Source organism: Panicum virgatum, chromosome 2K (genome assembly GCF_016808335.1).
Source record: "Panicum virgatum strain AP13 chromosome 2K, P.virgatum_v5, whole genome shotgun sequence".
Lineage (NCBI taxonomy): Eukaryota > Viridiplantae > Streptophyta > Magnoliopsida > Poales > Poaceae > Panicum > Panicum virgatum.
In genome coordinates, this window is record NC_053137.1 from 8,561,914 (window position 1) to 8,580,351 (window position 18,438).

Genomic DNA, 18,438 nt, shown 5'->3' on the forward strand with positions numbered 1-18,438 from the left:
AGAGGGATGCTCTTACGGAGGAGCCGCCCGGTGTCGACGTTCACGAGCGTGATGAGGTCGCCCTGCGGCTGGCCAAGTAACGCCCACTTGCTGGGCTGGAAGCGGGTGGGGTCGGAGTAGTCCGCCTTTTCTGGGTAGTCCTTGGTGGCGGAGCGCCAGTTGTGGGAGGCGGCGCGGAAGGCCATGTAGTAATCGATGTCGCCGGCGGCCAGCAGGCGTTCGCCAACGTTGGTGTAGATGTCGAAGGGGAGCGAGGTCCAGTCGCGGCTCGCCGCCCTCTTTTGTGTGGGGAGTTTGGAAGCCATGGTGGCCTGGCTGCTAGCTATGCTGCTCTTGGTTCTCCTTGTGCTTCTACTTATGCTTGAGTGGAGTGGAGTGCTTCACCGCGGAGTTGGCGGCTATATATAGGCCAAATAGCCCTAGGTCTGCACAAGATACTTTAGTTTATGTGGAAATAAACCAGGTGCTGTGCAGCTGTAAATGAATGGGCAATGACGTGCATTGCTGCCTATTCTCACCCTCAACTTTCATCAATATGCATGCATTCATTTCTATCTAAAAGAATGGCATCATGCCCCGGGCAGCATTAATTAGTGACCTTAGCAAAAAAAAATTATTGCTGTATTTGAATTTGATTTCTTGTGCTGCACCTCTCTAGATATAGTCATCCTTTAAATTTGGTTGTTGGCAATTAAAGACGGCTTATTTTCTGAAACATGAGTGATGCTTTAATTATTGGACACGTGCAGGCATGGAAAATAAACAGGAAATATCAAGACCTAGAACATATGCATGCTTAGACATCGCAGGAAATATCAAGACCTAGAACATGCTTAGACATCGCGTCCAATTATTTTGAGGCCTCAGGTTTAGGTGTTCGTATTGGGTCATACATTTTGAGGCCTAAACCTGATTCGGTCATCGAATCGTCACCATGAGCGAATTATTACTTCTTCCGACTCAAAATATAAGTAGTTTAGAATGTTCTGCAGTAGAAACTTTGGCCACTAATTCAGTTACAGTATATCATTTTAAAGAAAGGTAATTGTCTATTTTAAAGTACTTTCTATTGCGAGTAATCTTATTGTATATGGATAGTCAAAATTTAAAAGTACAATGGAATTTGGAGGTTAAGGATTAGTGATACTGATTTGTGATGTGGACATCGAGTGACAGAAAAATACATTTACTTTTAACTAATGGATTACTTCGATGAAATGACCAAATACTCCCTCCGTTCCAAATTATAAGACATCAAATTGATGTACTATGAAAATATAACTAATAAAGAATCTAATGGTACTTAGTTTATATAATAAATGTCATTATTCTATTATAAAAATTTGGTCAAATATTGACTCTCCAAGATTGTTGAAATGTCTTATAATTTGGAACGGATGGAGTATATACCTAATTTAATTTGTTATTCTAAGTTCTTTTTCGAAACACAAAAGTGAAATTGTACAGGATCTAGTTTCACAAATAACCTCATAAGAACAATATAAGAACACAAGATAATAATAATACCAAAAAAATATATACACATATATGACCCAATACGAACACATTAATTATGGACTTGGCATCTTCTTTGGAAGGGGGGAACTAGAATGGGATGAATTGATTTCCATGGCAGGAAATAAGAAAGATTCGAGCGACAACCGGTGACAGATCAAGAGAAACGGAAGGAGAAAGCACGTGACAGCTTGGGAGGAAAAAGAGAAAACATCGTTGGCTACTTCTTAATTTCTCCTAATCTCAGTTAACAACTGATGAGGGGACCACTGAAATTGTCCGCATTGAACTTGCTGGTATACGGGCCCGCCTTTTGTTAGATACCCTTATGCATTGGACGACCTCTCCGGCTATACCTGTCAACTTACTTTGCATATTGCCATGTATTTCGATAAACAAGCCAATGAAAACAAGTGCAAGACCATCAAAAGAACACAACAACCCCCCAAAAAACTCATAAACTGGTAAGTACCATAATATTTATTAATGTTGTGACAGAAATCTAGCTATGAAACATTTGCTTGTTTTTTCATTACCCAGCCCGGCAATAGGTTAGCTTGCCAAATAATTGGAGGTCAGTCACCCCTGTTTCCCATGTATTAGTGGTGAAATTCATGGTGGCAATCAGAAGCATGCACTTTTGCATAATTATACATTCGGAAAATGAAAAAAAAAGTGAAAATTATAACAAGATAGATGCACATTCACTATTCACTTGCTCTTATACCCAATATTTCTAGGATGAAGCACCATCGACCCACAAAACTTGTTAACCTACTTGCACACACATTAAGGCTTATAGGGTAATGATTGATCCATGTCGGCTATAAATAGTATCTCTCGATAGCCAGAGCCTGATTCTCTTGTTTTGATCATATCAGGTACTATGTTTTATCCCAACAAGGTTTTGGACCAAACGAGGTTGTTCTTGTACTATTTCTTGTACTACCATTTGAGAAATTAAAAATGACAAAAGGTAGAACAACTTTTCCTATTAAAGAATGCAAAATTGATGGAATTGTGAAGACTATGATTTAAGGATAAAACATGAAAATTGAAGAACTTTAAATGGATAGAATTACATATTTACCATTAAAGAATTTGAAAATGCATTGAACTCTAGTATCATCTTAATGTTCAAAATCCTGCCGAATAAATTCCTTCCAAGAAGCATCTATGTTCATGAATAATTGTTTCATGATCATTGTTCCAAGAAGCATGTGTGTTGATATGAACATAAAAGATGAAAACAATCATGTATCATAATCACAGTATTTTCACAACTTGAAACTAAATCTTCCACTAGTTGATTTGACCTAATAGTTAACGTTACGAAGTTGTTCTACTAGTTCGATAAATGTTCTATGAATCTATTGGTTCTGACTAGCATATTACTTGTAGTGTTCTCCTAGTTGAATACAAAATGTTCCATTGACTGACAATTAAATATTGCCTTGCAAAACAAAACATAAATTTCACTTTAAACAGGTAAATGATAGTGCAGGCAATGGTAATACAAAAAAGGAACAAATAAATCAAAAATACTTTATATGTCGCCATGCAGTCAACAAACAATATGTAACATTTTATTATGATATAGAAAAATTGAATTAAACTATTACAACAACCACATTTAATGGAATGAATTCTAGAATACCACTTTTAAGATTATAAAGAACAATATGTATAATCTGAATATTAAAGTATGAAAAGGTTATTACGTTACATGATGTGGAAGTAAATTGTTCGTGATGTTAAATTATTGGCTCGCTTTGAAAACTAAATTGTTCCACGATGTGGATAACTAACATGATCATGATGCCTAGTTCCCGAATGCTGGCACGGTCGAGTCTTCTTGTTCGTCATGTTTAGTCTATTGTTTGTCGAAACCAATGACCTATTCCTATTATCAAAGTATTTGTTTGGAGTACAGTTAAATATCTTATATTAAAAAATGATTTTATAAAATTCTTCTGAAAATATAGCCAAGTGTGGTCTTATTTTCAAGATATTATTATTATTAGAAACATTCTAGTGAAATTGAAATTTAATTTGGATACTCCGACTAAGATTTATAACTTTCTTTAGTTTTCAACATCTCTTGCCTGTGGAGTAACATAACAAATCGATTTTATTTTACTTTCAGTAGCCTCTCACTTCCATTGGGTTGTCCGTGTTTGGTTGGATTTCATGGAATTTTTTTCTAGCTTTGACCACTAATTTAGAGTATCAAATGAAGTCTAATTACAAAACCACCTCCACAACCCCCCGTGTAAATCGCGAGACGATTTTAATGAGGCCTTTGACCGCGCGATTAGAGGATGGTACTGTAGCATCACTGTAGCAAATCATCAATTAATTACCGTCATTAGATTCATCTCGAAAAGTTTTATCCGTCCCTGAAAAGGTTTTGCAAATAGGCTTCATTTAGTACTCCATGCGGGCATTCGTCTTTTTGTGTAAACTTGATTTGACACTTTAGCAAACACGGCCATATCCTCCGATGATTGCACTAGAGCGGACGAGCCTTGTTGCATGTGTCACCACCGCTCAAAACTCCCATGCGCCATGTTGTGTCGTCTCCGCTCATAATAGCCACGACGAGCGCGCAACCCCCGGAGCGCGTCCCGCCCACTCCCACGCGCACCACCACCGGCCGGCATCCGGGCACGACCGCGCGCGTGCCCCCGTCGTCAAGCCTCTCCATCCCCCGTGGCTCGCCCACCGTACCGCGACAGGAGGATCGGACCACGCCGCGGCGCGCCGCCGCCGCCGCGCCGACGACGATGGAGCTGTTCGAGCGCGCCAGGACGGTGCGGCTGCGGAGCCACCACGACAAGTACCTTTACGCGGACGAGGACGAGGCGCACGTGATCCAGGACCGGAACGCGGCGTCCCCGAACGCGCGGTGGGTGGTGGAGCCGGTCCCGCACTCCCCCGGCGTGCTCCGCCTCCGCAGCCGCTACGGCCGCTACCTCTCCGCCTCCAACGAGCCCTTCCTCCTCGGCGTCTCCGGCCGCAAGGTGCTCCAGACCCTGCCCCACCGACTCGACTCCTCCGTCGAGTGGGTGCCCGTCCGCGACGACGGCGGCGGCAGAGAGCGCGCCCGCGGCGCGCGCCTCCGCACCCGGTACGGCAACTTCCTCCGGGCCAACGCGGGGCTCCCGCCGTGGAGGAACTCCGTGACTCACGACACCCCGCACCGGCACGCCGGGTGGGTCGTCTGGGACGTCGAGGTCGTCCAGGCCATCTTGGCCGGACCCGACTCCTCCGATGCCGGCGCCGGCGCCGGCGCCGACGACCCTTCTCCCGCGCCACCGTACAAGCCTCCCTCCCGATCACCGTCGCCGTCTCCCGCTCCCGTGCCGACATCCGCTCTGAGGCCGCCGCCGCACCATCGGGAAGAGCACTCGGCGCCGTTCAGAGCGCAGCCCCCGCCGCCGCCGCCGGGCTACATCGCGCCCCCCGCTCCTGGCCTGTACAGGCTCGAGGTGATCTGTTGGATGAAATTGGCCAAGCAAACACATTCGTAGATCAGATCGCTAGTCGTCAATGACTGCATGGTGAATTGGTGATCGACTAGCTACTGCTTGCGTTTGGGCAGTCGACGGAGTCCTTCTCGGTGCCGCTTCACAAGGTGGAGGGGCGAGCGATCCACTACCACATCGGGGACGACGACGGGGATGTGAGCCCGGACGAGGAGCCGAGCTACCTGACGTTCAACGGGACGAGCCTGGAGGAGCTGCTGGAGATGCTGAAGGAGGAGACGGGGCTCCAGGATGTGATCATGTGCTCCCGTAGCCCCATCAACGGGAAGCTCCTGCCACTCCGTCTGCAGCTGCCGCCGAACAACGCCGCCGTGCACATCGTGCTCGTGCGGGAGTCGTCAAAAGGTGGGCTTTCTTCACCATCGTCAGTTGATGTTTGTGACATTTGATTCGCATTCCACGTGCAAATAGATGATCTTTAGGTGCACCTTCAATATTTTTTGACTACTTTTTAAAATGGAATCCTATTTTGAAGTAGTAGTACAAAATTTTAAATTAAAGAGGGATGGATGTGCATATAAGATCACCCATTTGCACCCCTACTTCCTTCCATTTGTCTCGTTTTACACAACTGCTATTTTCGACCCACCTGAAAATATGGGTTCAAACATGTCAATCCGGGTTACTCTGCAACTTGAGAGAGGGCAATAAAAGCAAGGTTGTTGTAGTGGAAGTGGGCATGATCCAGCGTGGCAAGGTGGCGGGCAACATCAAACCGCCAGATTGGCCGTGAGGGGGCGGGGGAGAGGGAAAGCAGACGGGCGGATGGGCAATAGTGGCATCCATGTCATCCTAGATGGAGGAGGTAGGGTGAGCAGGGGAGCTCTGTTTCTAGAAAATGATGTCACACCACAAGGGAGGAAGATAGGGCTCTACTCACGAGGTTGAAGACGAGTCATGATGTGTCCAATCTCTATCCAACTGCCAAAGTTTGTTGCCTAATAAAAACACAATTTGACTTTGAATATGATGTCGTCAAAATTGAAGTTAATCGTTAGTCTGATACTGGCATTCAGAAAACCTCATTTGGTCCTGGCATTATTGATATGTTTTCGTAAAAATCTAAACACCACTCCTCCCCAATCCTCTCCATCCCCAATGAGTATGAGGTCATCACCGGTAAGATTAAGATTGCTAAAGAGGGTAAGAGGGATTGCTCTGTTGCTTCAAAAAAAAAGGCTAGGATTTTTGGAGCCTTTATGTGATAGGTTTTGAATCCAGCAACTTAGACCAGTCTCAGTAGAAGTGTCATCGGCACAGTTATCAAGACTGTGAACTAGATAATCGAGCCAGAGGAGTGTTGTGGTGATGATACTTTTCTCACATTCCATGACACTCCTCCTCTCTCTTCGTAACAACTCTGTCATGTCAGCAAATTTAATAAAGTGGATGGCGACGGTTGGGTGGGGTAGGGAGGGGGGCTTCACGGTGTCCGAATTAATGCAGTATAGGCTGGTGGTAGTGAATCCCACACTAGTTTTGCCACCGGAGATGCCAATGGGAGGATGAAGTGGTGGCATCACAAAGTGAAATCTTGCTGCAGGCCATTTGAGGTTGTCCCTAAGCATTAGCATCAATAAGAAAATACATCGATAAGTCGTATCATATAATTTTAATAACAATAAAATAATTATGATGTTGATGATTCAAAAGAATCAAGTAGTTGGATGGCTAAAAACAATCCTAGGCCAATTTTTTTCATTTCATTCTTTCAATGATAATAACATCGCTTTTAAGTATACATAGATAATAGGTTTTCAAGATTGGGTTGATTTTGCCTGATTCATGCTTGTTTGTGCTGCATAAATATATTGAGCATTAAGTAAAAGAAAATGATAAAATACAAAGGGCCTAACCAAGTTCATGAACTCTTGATCTGCAGTCAAATATGCTCTACCACAAAGCTATGGACCCGATTTATGCTTGATAAATAGTTAAATGCTATTTTTTTGTTACTTAAAACGATACTGGACTACTAATGGATCAAGAATTGAAGCTACTCAGTAGTATCGTAAAACTACATTTGTGATCAAAATGAACAAAAATTAGCAATAATCGATATAGTAACAATCTATATTGTTAATATCATTACAGTTATGTCTATGTTATATAAATGGGTGTTTACACTGCATTGAGTGTTTTCTTATCTTGATTCCCCCTAACAGTTTTTTCAACTGTTGTGGCTTTCAGTAGCAAAAGCTTTCGCATGACGACCTTCGGTTTTCAAAATCTGAAGATGGCAGCAGCAAAGGGCTAGCTTAAGTCGAATGCAGGATTTGGGCATCTGGTGTGTGTGTGTGTGTGTGTGTGTGTGTGTCTCTCTGTGTGTGTGTGTGTGTGTGTGTGTGTGTGTGCTGGCTTTCTGGTTATACCTGGTTCCACTGGCTAAACATAAGCAGATGTTATTCTTCCGATCCGCCTCCCGTAGTTCTCATTCTGTATTTGGTTTACATGTAGATATGTACTATCTCGTTCTTAGGAGTCAGATTGATCTTTGTAGCTGAAATTGGGACCCTCGAATTTTTCCATGCCACTTAATTTCTGAATTCTTAAAAGCATTTGAATGTTGTTGTGAATATTGTTGAAGGTATTGCTACTGAAAAGTCTGATCCAACAATGTATTTCAAGCTACAATTTTTCATACCTCCTTCGGTACTTTTTGTATATAGACAATAAAAAGGCCTTGGTGAATAGATCCATAACTGTCACCTCGGGTGCTTGGCAGGCAACAATTGTGTAGTCCTTCCTATATTTCTTCTTATTGTGCAATAATATCAAGTACCTAAGCCAGTATGTGCCCCTGAAAATTGCAGGAATAAAGGAGGTGACAATTTTCTTTTGTCCAAGACGGTATCATTAATTGGAGCCATGGCAATATTGCTCAACATATTCTTTTCTTTTTATCTCCTCCTAGTTCCTATATGTCACACTGAGCCACATCCCTAGATTTTCCATACGTAAACCATTTAGTAATTAATTATGATAATATGTTATATATTTAATGGTAAGCAATGTGTCCATCAATAGAGAGACTTGTATATGATAATTTGGTCAATCTCAAGTTGTCATGTTCTAATCTTTTTTAGACGTTGGATGTCCATTTATAGGGTGAGTATGCTTGCATGCATGTATATGTGGATGCATGTCTTAATCTCTACTATTACTAAAGCAAACAATGATTTTTTTATCCATCAATCGGAATCCTAATCAGAATCCGAGTGACAGCTATGTTGAGTTAAGGATCTGAAACCACTTAGAATTAAAGCTTTACGAGTAAAATAGAAAAAAAAACTGAAGTCCTCATTCGACACGTACTATGTTACTACAATAGGAAAATTCCATTCTACACTCGCTTGTAGCTACTCCTTCATGTATATCTCATCATATATTACGTATCTGACCCAACGAAGAGTATGCACATGAAGTATGTGATCATACTTGAACATCTGTGATGGTATATACATTAGGTATGTAACCATACATAAAGTATGTGGACATACTTATTTTATATACTAATAATAAGTTATAATTATATATATTTAAAAAATAGGGCTGCTTTTGAAATTTTTCATGTATATACCTTTGAAGTATGTTAGAACTAGCAAGGTGGCCCGCGCTAATAGCGCAGGTAGCTAGTTTTTTATTTAATTCTTTAAAAATATTTACATTGATAGAAGAGATGTATTTTGTAATTTATTTATCTCTCGTTTGCTCTTGTTGAATATTATACTACTTGCAGCTTTCTATGCACATGAGTTCATATCAATCATTACTTTTTATGTTGCTTTATTCTATATTATAGTTGCATATTTTAGTACTTAAACCTGCAAAATCTAAATTTGAGGATTGAATTCAATTTTGGGTCACCTTGAATACAGAGCAAATTGTACATAATTGTATTCATATAAAGTTTTTTATAATTATGAAATATATTTATATGTATTTGATAGTTATGTTTGCCAACAATCTGTAATTTAGATGTTAGAGTTCGATTTGTATCTTGCAATATTTTGATTAATATTTAGCGAAAATATATCTAGTATAGTTGTTAGAGCACTTAAGTACCATCTAGCAGATCTAGACCTGACTCATCATCGGAGCGAAATAAAAATGATCATGGATTAGACAAAAAAAAGTTATGTTAAAAAATAAGTTGAGGCCTCCTGCTGGCTTTGGTAAATAAATGTTATGCAAAACTTATATATATGTGTGCTATGTTAATGCATATATGTTTTAAATTTTTTATTTAACCGAACCTATTATTATTTTTCCCACTTTGGTTACTGCACAATTTATTTGTTTTTAGCCCATATGACTACATATATTGATCTACTTTAGAGTTTTGTCATCTCGGTGATAGATAGTTTCATATATATCTTTGTTGTTGTTTCTAACTCTTTTCTTTATTTTTCATTTTCTCTAGCAATTTTTATTGATTTCTCTCTCTTCTATTTTGTTCCTCGGTATATTTGAAATCGATTAGTGTGTATCGCATCCGATGCATCTAATGGAGAAGTTTCCTGTTTAGTATTGTGCCTCAGGGTTTTTTTTTCTGAGCGAAGAGGAGCATCGACAGCGTACATTTGTTTGAATCATTTGATTTTGTACTGTAGGCAATCAACTTTGAGATAGATTAGCAGGGCTTCAGGCCTATATCTGTGGCTAAAATAATTTCAGTTGTGGCTTCTTTGATGGAGCAGCTTTTTTATGGATATAGAACTGTTTTGAAAACCGTTCGCGCTTCTTCTATTTTTTCATGAATATATGAAAGATGTCAAATGTCCAACATGACATGGCTATAATTTAATATTTTTCTCATTCTAATGATATTATTTATAGACTAAACCAATAAATTCACTTTTGTCCTATTCTTTTGCCCTCATTTTCTCATTTTTCCTGCCTTCTTTTTCTATTCTCTTTTTTCGACTTTCCTTACCCGTTCAATCTTGGTGCTTCTTTATCTTTTTCTCTTCTCTTTCTCTATACTTCTTTAGAGGTATCGATCACATTTGTGTTCCATGCCTAGTGTGTACTTATAGAAGATTAGATGGGGATAATAATGTTAATAATTATCTATGCTATTTGATTCCTCACATGACTAACTCCCTGATTTTTCCCATGCATCTATTTAGATTGAGCTAATAATAGTCACATTTATTTGTAGGTTTCGGTGTTTTACCCTTTATCCCAGTGATTATTACTTGTATGGAACTATTTATATGCCCATATAATCATAATTCTTTGTTGACCACCATCAAATTAGTTTGTATAACTAAAGTTGTTCAAGAATATACAATATTTATGATGATAATTCTTGTTTGGAGAAAGCATTGGTTCTTTAGCGGATATTTCTCTCATATTAATTCGTCTGCGTATTCATTGGCCCACACTTCCAATCATAAGGTGCCAATGGTTTTGCAATAGATTGCAATATGTGAAACTATGCGCATCATCATTATTTTTTCGTCCCTATCTTGACGTTTGGTTGCTCAAGAAGAAATGGATTGATTGAGTTCGGCAATGATTTTGAGTAGAATCCAGTGTGCTTCATGCAGCTGCATGTACTGCAGGACGTTCTTGAGACTCAAAAAGTTGTGATTCGGAATCTCGGACAAAGACTATGGTCGCGTCGTAGTGCAGGGCGTTCCAAAGATTTTTCAAAGCAATTATCTCTTTCAATAGTACCAATACAATACAACTATGGTCGTGTTGTCACACTTATGCTGCTGCCATTTTTTTTTGCATCTTTAAGAAAGGTTAATGCGAGACATAGATGGTAACATGAGTTTTTATGTCATGCAGACCCTGTATTTAACTTTAATTGGATACAGACACTTTTTGGTAGTTTAAAATATTGCATCTCATTAAATTGGACATGGACTCTTTTGTCCAATTTAGATCGTTAGATCTTCATTAAATCGAATGGTGTAAATCCTATACACAAATACTATTTAAATCTTCGTTAATTTGGAGTATTTATTAACTTTATTTGCCATGAAACTCAAACTTGGATTTTTATTATTGCATTTGATACTATTTATTTAGCTATTTTTCTTCTTAATATGATTCATAATCACTACACACATCAACAATAATTTTTTATTCTAGTTCTTGCATTTATCTATTTATTAATCATATTTGATGCCAATTTTTTTATACTTTTAATTTTTATTTTAGCTATTTGGCTAATAATAATTTTTTTATCGTGTGACAATGCTAATTTTTTTAATTTTATAATTCCGAATTTGCCTATTTAGTAATTGTATTCAACATGGACTGTTTGGTTAAGTCCTAATTTTCTTATTTTTTTTAATTCCAAATTAAGCTATATTTACTAATCGTATTTGGTATATACTCTTTGTCATGTCTTTTTTTTTAATTTTTTAAATTCGAAATTAGCTATTTATTAATCGTATTTGACATCTCATCGCGTTTCTGTACTCCATCATCATCACGAAATCGTCCGTACATCCATCTTCGACATCCCTTCACGTCGGTGCAGTGCCACGACACCGGGGGCACATCGCGTCGGAGGCTCCCTCTGCCAGCCTGTTGCCGGCGACCACCATGCTGCTAGCTACCAGTAGTTGCTAGGAATTCAAGTCAACATTATCTCTTTGCAAAGAGGTATTAACAGTCCAGATTAATTCTAAAATATATGTTTTTCCATCAAGCTCACGTATTACCCATGCCCCCTCTTCTTCAATCGTACAGAACGCATAATCCGTTTGCAAAAACTTTTAACAGGTATTAACAACTTTTAACAGGTATTAACAATATGACATACTAAAAAATTAGTCAACTGACAACAGTTGGACAGTCATAGAATAACGTAGGAATTTCTAGACCCTCTCGACGAACGTGGTGGCTTGTTTTAACACTCCCTTAATAATATAATAGAATTTATACTTTTAATTTTAAATTTAGCTATTCAGCTAATATTAATTTTTATCTAGTGGTACTGCTATTTTTTTTAATTTGATAATTCAGAATTTTCCTATTTAGTAATTGTATTCAACATGGACTCTTTGATTAAGCCCTAATTTCCTTATTTTTTTAATTCCGAATTAAACTATTTACTAATAGTATTCAGCATGGACTCTTTGCCATGTCTTAATTTTCCTTAATTTTTTAAATCCGAAATTAGCTATTTATTAATCGTATTTGATATGAACTCTTGAGTTAGTTTGAACCGTTAGATCTTCATAAAATCCAACGGTGCAAATTCTTCTCTTTTTTAGATTAATGTGGGAATTTCTAGACCCTCTCGGCGAACGTGGTGGCTTCTTTTAACACTCCTTTAATAATATAATAGATAAGTATATGAACATACTCAAAGTGATAAATGAGTATGAGAACATACACACGGTAGTATACTGATGATGAGAGTAACTACACGCGAGTGTAGAAAAAACTCGTCCTATATGCTAATCAATATATTTATGGATATAGCCTCGCGTAGCAACGCACGGTTATATTTGCTAGTGAGTTTAAAAAGAAACGAAGTTAGCCCGAGTGGCAATAAGTAATTGTTTTGCGCTGTTGTTGCAAAAACTGCATTCGATGCTTTCGTTTAGATTTTGGGTGGGAAGTTCCCCGGCCCTGTGCTTCTTCAATTCCGTGCGTGGTGTTCCCTCTTCGCGACATGCTTTTTGCAGCGCTTGCTCCTGTAAAGATTATTAAAGGAAACTTACTAAAGGAAACACGCCACGGGATTTGTCTAAGCCCACGCTTCGAATCGAATCGGATTCCATTCGTCCCAACGCGCATTCAGAAATAGAGGCGTCTATCTTACAGCCCTGCACGAGTCTCCCCGGACACATTCAGTGAACAACACCTTGTTGTTGCTGTTGTTGTTTAATTTCGTTCTAGAGCTTGAACTTGAAGCTCAACTTTACGACAGCATGTATATCCAGAATGGAGGTCGAGTTGGTAGAGCGAAAAAAGCAGCAGGCCGGTTGCTTCGCCGTCCTGCTGGCCATAGGCACCGATCATCTGCCCGCGAGTGGAGTGGTTTGGGTATACGTGGTCGAGCGCCACCTCGATCATCCATCTCCCAAGCAAGTCTCACCCAACTGCTTCACTAGCTAGCTAGTACTAGACAGCTACCCCAATGGTCCAACTCTGACGAAACCGGCCGTGTTCTCATACGTGTAAACAGAATCAACTGAAACTCACGGCGGCCGATGATTCCCGGGACGAAGATTATTAGAAGAGAATAAATACACGTGATGCTTTTGCCCCCACCCGTCCGCGCAAACTGAAGCAGCAAAGCTCGTTGCCAACGGGTGCCGGCGGCAGTGCGCCAGCAGCCGGGGAATCGCCCGTCCGCGCCGGCGCTGACGCGGCCGGCAGATTCGGCCTCATCGGCCGGCCGGCGTCGTCGACGGCATCTTCGATCCTTCTCCATATATATAAACGTACGCGCACAAGCAGCTCGCAGAGGGGAGCTAATTAACCCTGTAAGGCTGTAACCGCCAGTCCTCACTACCGGTCTACCGCTGCCTCTCTCCCGTCGCCTGCGGGCGTGCTCTGACCGATCGAGGAACTCGGCGGGGCACGTACGGTCGATCGAGGATGAGCGACCCGAGGCACGGCGGCTACCCGTACCCAGCGCAAGGTTACTACCAGCAGGGTCCGTACCAGGGCCCGCCGGTGATGGCGCCGCCGCAGTACCAGTACGCGGCGCCGCCGCCGCCGCGGTCGCCGGGATTCCTCGAGGGCTGGTACGTTGCTCTACCACCTTGATCATTCGGTTGCTTTTACTTCGTTCTCGGCGAACTTCCAGTTCGTTAATTCTTGACACCGATCGCTTCCTGCGATCCTGTAATAATCCTCCTGACTAAATATTCTCTATCGCAGCCTGGCGGCGCTGTGCTGCTGCTGCCTCCTCGACGAGTGCTGCTGCGACCCCTCCATCGTGTTCGTCTCCTGAATCGAGACCCCGGCGCTCAAGGGTGCACCCGGCGGTTTGCTTTGAGCTTTTTGTGTGGGTTAGTTGTGTTGAGTTGTTCCTCGCCATGATTTGTATCAACCGTATACGTGCGGTATATAGATGCGTGATTTACTGATTTTGTGCATCCTGGACTCATGTACAACATGTTCCTGCTTAGTAATTCTTAGCAGCGCTGCTGCCTGTATGGAGCTTGATGAGTTCGTTTACCTGTATGTTTATTTTCTCTCTTTTTTTGGAACTTTCTTTATGAAACCTGTATGTGTTGCTTTCGACTTGATTTATTTGTTGCTACAGCATCTTGTGTTGAGAGGATCGTCGGAAGAGGTGGAGTCAGTGTGAAAGGATCAAAAGACAGGGAATAAAGCAGCCGGCTATGCATTTCCAATTTTTCATGCATCAATCTTGATTCTTTGGGGGTGGGGGGGGGGGCGCACTTTATTCGGAATGGGGTTCCCGGATCCAATGATCAGAACGAATTGTTTGTGCAGAATTCGCAGGAAATACAGGGTCCTAGCTGTAAAAGGGATTCCAGGACAATATCCCCTTTCGACTTTTGCTCGTGACAACTTGCTGCAGCAGCGGGTTGCGCACACCCAAAGGCTATAGTATGCTTCAACCCTACAAATCTACTGGTAGTTGAATTTAGAGTATCTCCGGTAGATTACTTATTCCTTTCCCTAATGTCGAAAAAATTATTCTTTTGGTAGCAAGAGATGTTCCAATATATTACCGATTTCATCATCAATACCAAAATATTTTTTATGATTGCCAAAATAGGCTATAGTATGCTTCAACCCTACAAATCTACTAGTAGTTGAATTTAGAGTATCTCCGGCAGATTACTTATTCTTTTCCCTAATGTCGAAAAAATTATTCTTTTGGTAGCAAGAGATGTTCCAATATATTACCGATTTCATCATCAATACCAAAATATTTTTTATGATTGCCAAAATACACCTCCTCCTTGCTCAAATATAGGGGATTCATCCTTCCACGATATCCTTTAAATAATCTTTTACAACACTGACTAACAAAAAAGTAAAATATATTATTGGTGATGGATATACAGTATAGTATATATAAGAGATAAATAATCTGCTGGAGATGTTTTTAGTGAAGGCGTAACGTGGTGATTACTTTGTTAGCTGTTGATTTTAGCTTATTACTCTGGGCATACCTTTGATTTCAGCCGAGTAAAAATTACTAGAAGTCAATCAAGCAATAAGCAGGCTCTCAGAACAACTTCTGTCTGATGTCGAACCGTGGTCCCACATGACAGAGACTCTCCACCCCTCGAGCTGGTTGAACCGGACCAGCTGCGCACCCCTCTCTCTCTCCCCCACACACTCGAGAGTCGAGACTCGACCACCAAACCCTCGCTCCGGCCGCGTCCTCCTCCGCAGAGAGCCGTGGCACGAACCCGCCGGCGGCCCCACCCTCGCTGTCTGGGATCCCGTCGCGGACGAGCTGCGGGAACTGCCCGCGCCCGGCTTGCCGCCGGATTTCCGACGCGTGTACGCCTTCAAAGCAGCGGTGCTCTGCGCGGAAGTGGCGGAACGCTGCGACCACCTCGACTGCCGCCGCCAGCCTTTCACCGTGGTTTTCGTCGTCTCTCACCCCGCGGGGGTGTCCGCCTACTTGTACACATCCGAAGCTGATGTCTGGAGTGAGCCCACCTCTGTTCCGCCCTCTGCTTTGCCTTTCGAGGGGAGGCGTTGCGCTCATGTGGGGAACGGGGGGCGTTGCGCTCATGTGGGGAACGCGCTCTACATTGTCTCCACAGTTATGAATAGGCGTAAAATCCTCAAGTACGATTTGGGCACACGGGAAATGACTGTGATTGACCCACCGCCGATGTCCAATCTGCACATCGTGCTCATGACTGTAGAGGGTGGTGGGCTGGGATGCATCACTGTCAAGGGGTCCGGACTCCACCTGTGGTTGTGGGAGGCTGAACCTAATGGAGATATGGGATGGACGCAGAGCAGTCATAGATCGCGAGACGCTGGTCCCTGAGAGTGCCATCATGCGGTCATTTGATGCTGTTGGATTTGCGGATGGTGGTGGTATGGTTTACCTGGGCACTAGTAATGGATTCTATGTAGCTGATTTGAAGTCCATGGACCTCAGGAAAGCAGAAGGCGTCGATAGCGGGGAAGAAATTATTCCGTATATCAGCTTCCATACTCCAGGTACACTTCTGCGCAGTCTTTGATTTCACAATATTTTTTTGAATCAATAATGTTTCAGTTCTTCTTAATGAAAAACGTGCCCAGGCACGGTCGCGAAAAATAATAATGTTTCAGTTATTAACATGAAAATGTGGACAGTACTATATGCTGCATGTGTACAGTGTTACTTCGACCTAGTTTTTATCATTTATGGCACTGGAATATTACAATGTCATATTAAGCAATGTTACCTCTACCTAGTGCCTGTTTCTCTAGAATTTTGAGTCTTCATGATTTTGCACAAGTTTTCTGTCTGTTGGAAGACAAGATAGTGTTGTTTAGTAGTAATTAGTCAAACACGATTTGCAACAATTCAGATCTGATGCCCAATATTATGCCTTCGTGGTAGCAGCCACAAATTTTCATGGGCTATCTCCATATGAAACAACAGCACCACCTCCTTTTCACTTTCAGTTATCAAGAAGCATGTGCACTATCATCAAATTCGTTAAGTTTGGTATACCAAAGGGTATTAAATTAGTATAAGCTTTTGATTCAGAAAGAATTCTACAAATGATTAATTTCATAAGGAAAATATCACTCTGAATGCATTAGTGGCACAATTCAATAATATTTGCATATGTTTTTAAAAGTGCACGACGCTTCCTATACATTAGTTGCATGTCAAGGGCAAAAGGGCATTGGATATTCTGTCCTTGTATATGATCTTCCATCACCAAAACTTGTAGGATGCCATATGTATATGACCCAAATTTGAACTATCTTGGAAACATATGAAATAAAGCAATGAGAATTTGCATATATCTTGACAATGCCTATCAGATCATCCAGCACATCAAAAAGCCCCAACAAGTTAAAATACCCCTCAATCCTGTTGGGGAGGGGATTAACCGAACAAGCTTTTAAGTAGCTTCCTTCTAATATGCATAGCACAGAAGAAATAAAGCTAGCTACACAATGAATATTGAATATAGTGCCTTCATGATTAACCTCATGCTGAATGGTGATGCAGACATTGGTTCTACTTATCTTTAGAACAGCCACACTAGTTAATTCCTCCACATCACATTATCTGCAACAGGGATTGCCCCTTAATTTTTGAATGTATCATAAAAACTGAAACAATGTAATGTTGTCACTTATTGGGATCTAAAAGGTTTCTTCTAATCACCAATATTTTCAAATTTGAAAGCCGACTCCAGGAAATATTAATAATTTTTTAAAAAATTGGCAACTGTTCACCTTTTAATATTGCATAGATGGCAATGTTACCGAAGGGCTTGATCGTGGAGCAAAGAAATGCTACGATGGAAGTGGCATGGCAATTGGCAAATATTTCAGCCAAGACGACCTTAGCATCAACAAAAAGAACAAGCAAAGCTTAACAATAACATTCTGGAATAACTCATAGCTTATTTAGATAGAAGAAAGTTCCGAAACATGCAATTATTTCAGTCATGCATGTAACAATATTTTGGACTGTTATGTGGCGTACATGACACTCTTGCATTAGGCAGAAAGCAAGTCCAAACATCTTAAAATACCAACTTACCACATGGAAACAAGAAGCATATAAGGCCCTGCGCCTCTGCCTGTCCTGACTCGCATTCATTTCTATCTCTAAGATAGTTGTCATTAGCTAGCGCTAATTTGTTGTGGTTATTGAGCAACATCTATTCATTGAAACCTTCTCGGTTCTTTGTTTTGCTCATGTTATCTGTTGGACATAATATTGTCATGTAGGCATATGTAGATGCATGTGTAGTGTGTCAAAGGGGCTGCATATAGTAGAAAAGATCAAGTTGATCTTGATTTCTAGCTGCAGCCATGGTGTGCTGTCATGTCTAAGTCGGTTACTGTAGCACGTCGGTTACTGTGGCAAACCGACCTTGAGCCCCATAAAAGGGGCAGTAGCCCTCTTTTGTAAGAGAGTAGAGAGTTGGGGTTGTGATAGATTAGGACTGTATGTATATCATATAGTTGTGAGTTCATCAGTTCAACACTCCAATAAAGATGTCTGTCGCCGTCTCTCTCGTGTGTGTTCCAAAGGTGTGCTCGTGTGTGTTGCGCGAGTTAGTGTTCTTGGGTCTGCGCTGTCATTATCTTCAAATTTTCTGCAGCATTCAGTGTCATTAGCTAGCGCCAATTTGCTGGTGCATGTGGTTATTGAATTCATTGAAACCGTATCGGTTCTCTGTTTTGCTCATGTTGTCTTCAAATTTTCTGC

The 18,438-nt window shown here is 41.2% G+C and overlaps 1 protein-coding gene across 1 annotated transcript; it reads left to right on the top strand.

The window, feature by feature from the left end:
* The first annotated feature begins 4,301 nt into the window (after positions 1–4,301).
* LOC120695884 lies at positions 4,302–7,387 on the top strand. The gene is made up of 3 exons (XM_039979095.1): positions 4,302–5,006; positions 5,120–5,408; positions 7,254–7,387. Exons 1-3 carry the CDS (start codon positions 4,302–4,304, stop codon positions 7,271–7,273), a joined length of 1,014 nt encoding a protein of 337 aa, XP_039835029.1. The 3' UTR covers positions 7,274–7,387.
* Positions 7,388–18,438: the final 11,051 nt, after the last annotated feature.

Coding starts and splice junctions, on each gene's coding strand:
- LOC120695884 (XM_039979095.1), top strand. CDS start 4,302: ATGGAGCTGTTCGAGCGCGCCAGGACGGTGCGGCTGCGGAGCCACCAC. Junction 5,007..5,119: donor CTGGCCTGTACAGGCTCGAG/GTGATCTGTTGG, acceptor GCGTTTGGGCAG/TCGACGGAGTCCTTCTCGGT. Junction 5,409..7,253: donor CGTGCGGGAGTCGTCAAAAG/GTGGGCTTTCTT, acceptor TGTGGCTTTCAG/TAGCAAAAGCTTTCGCATGA.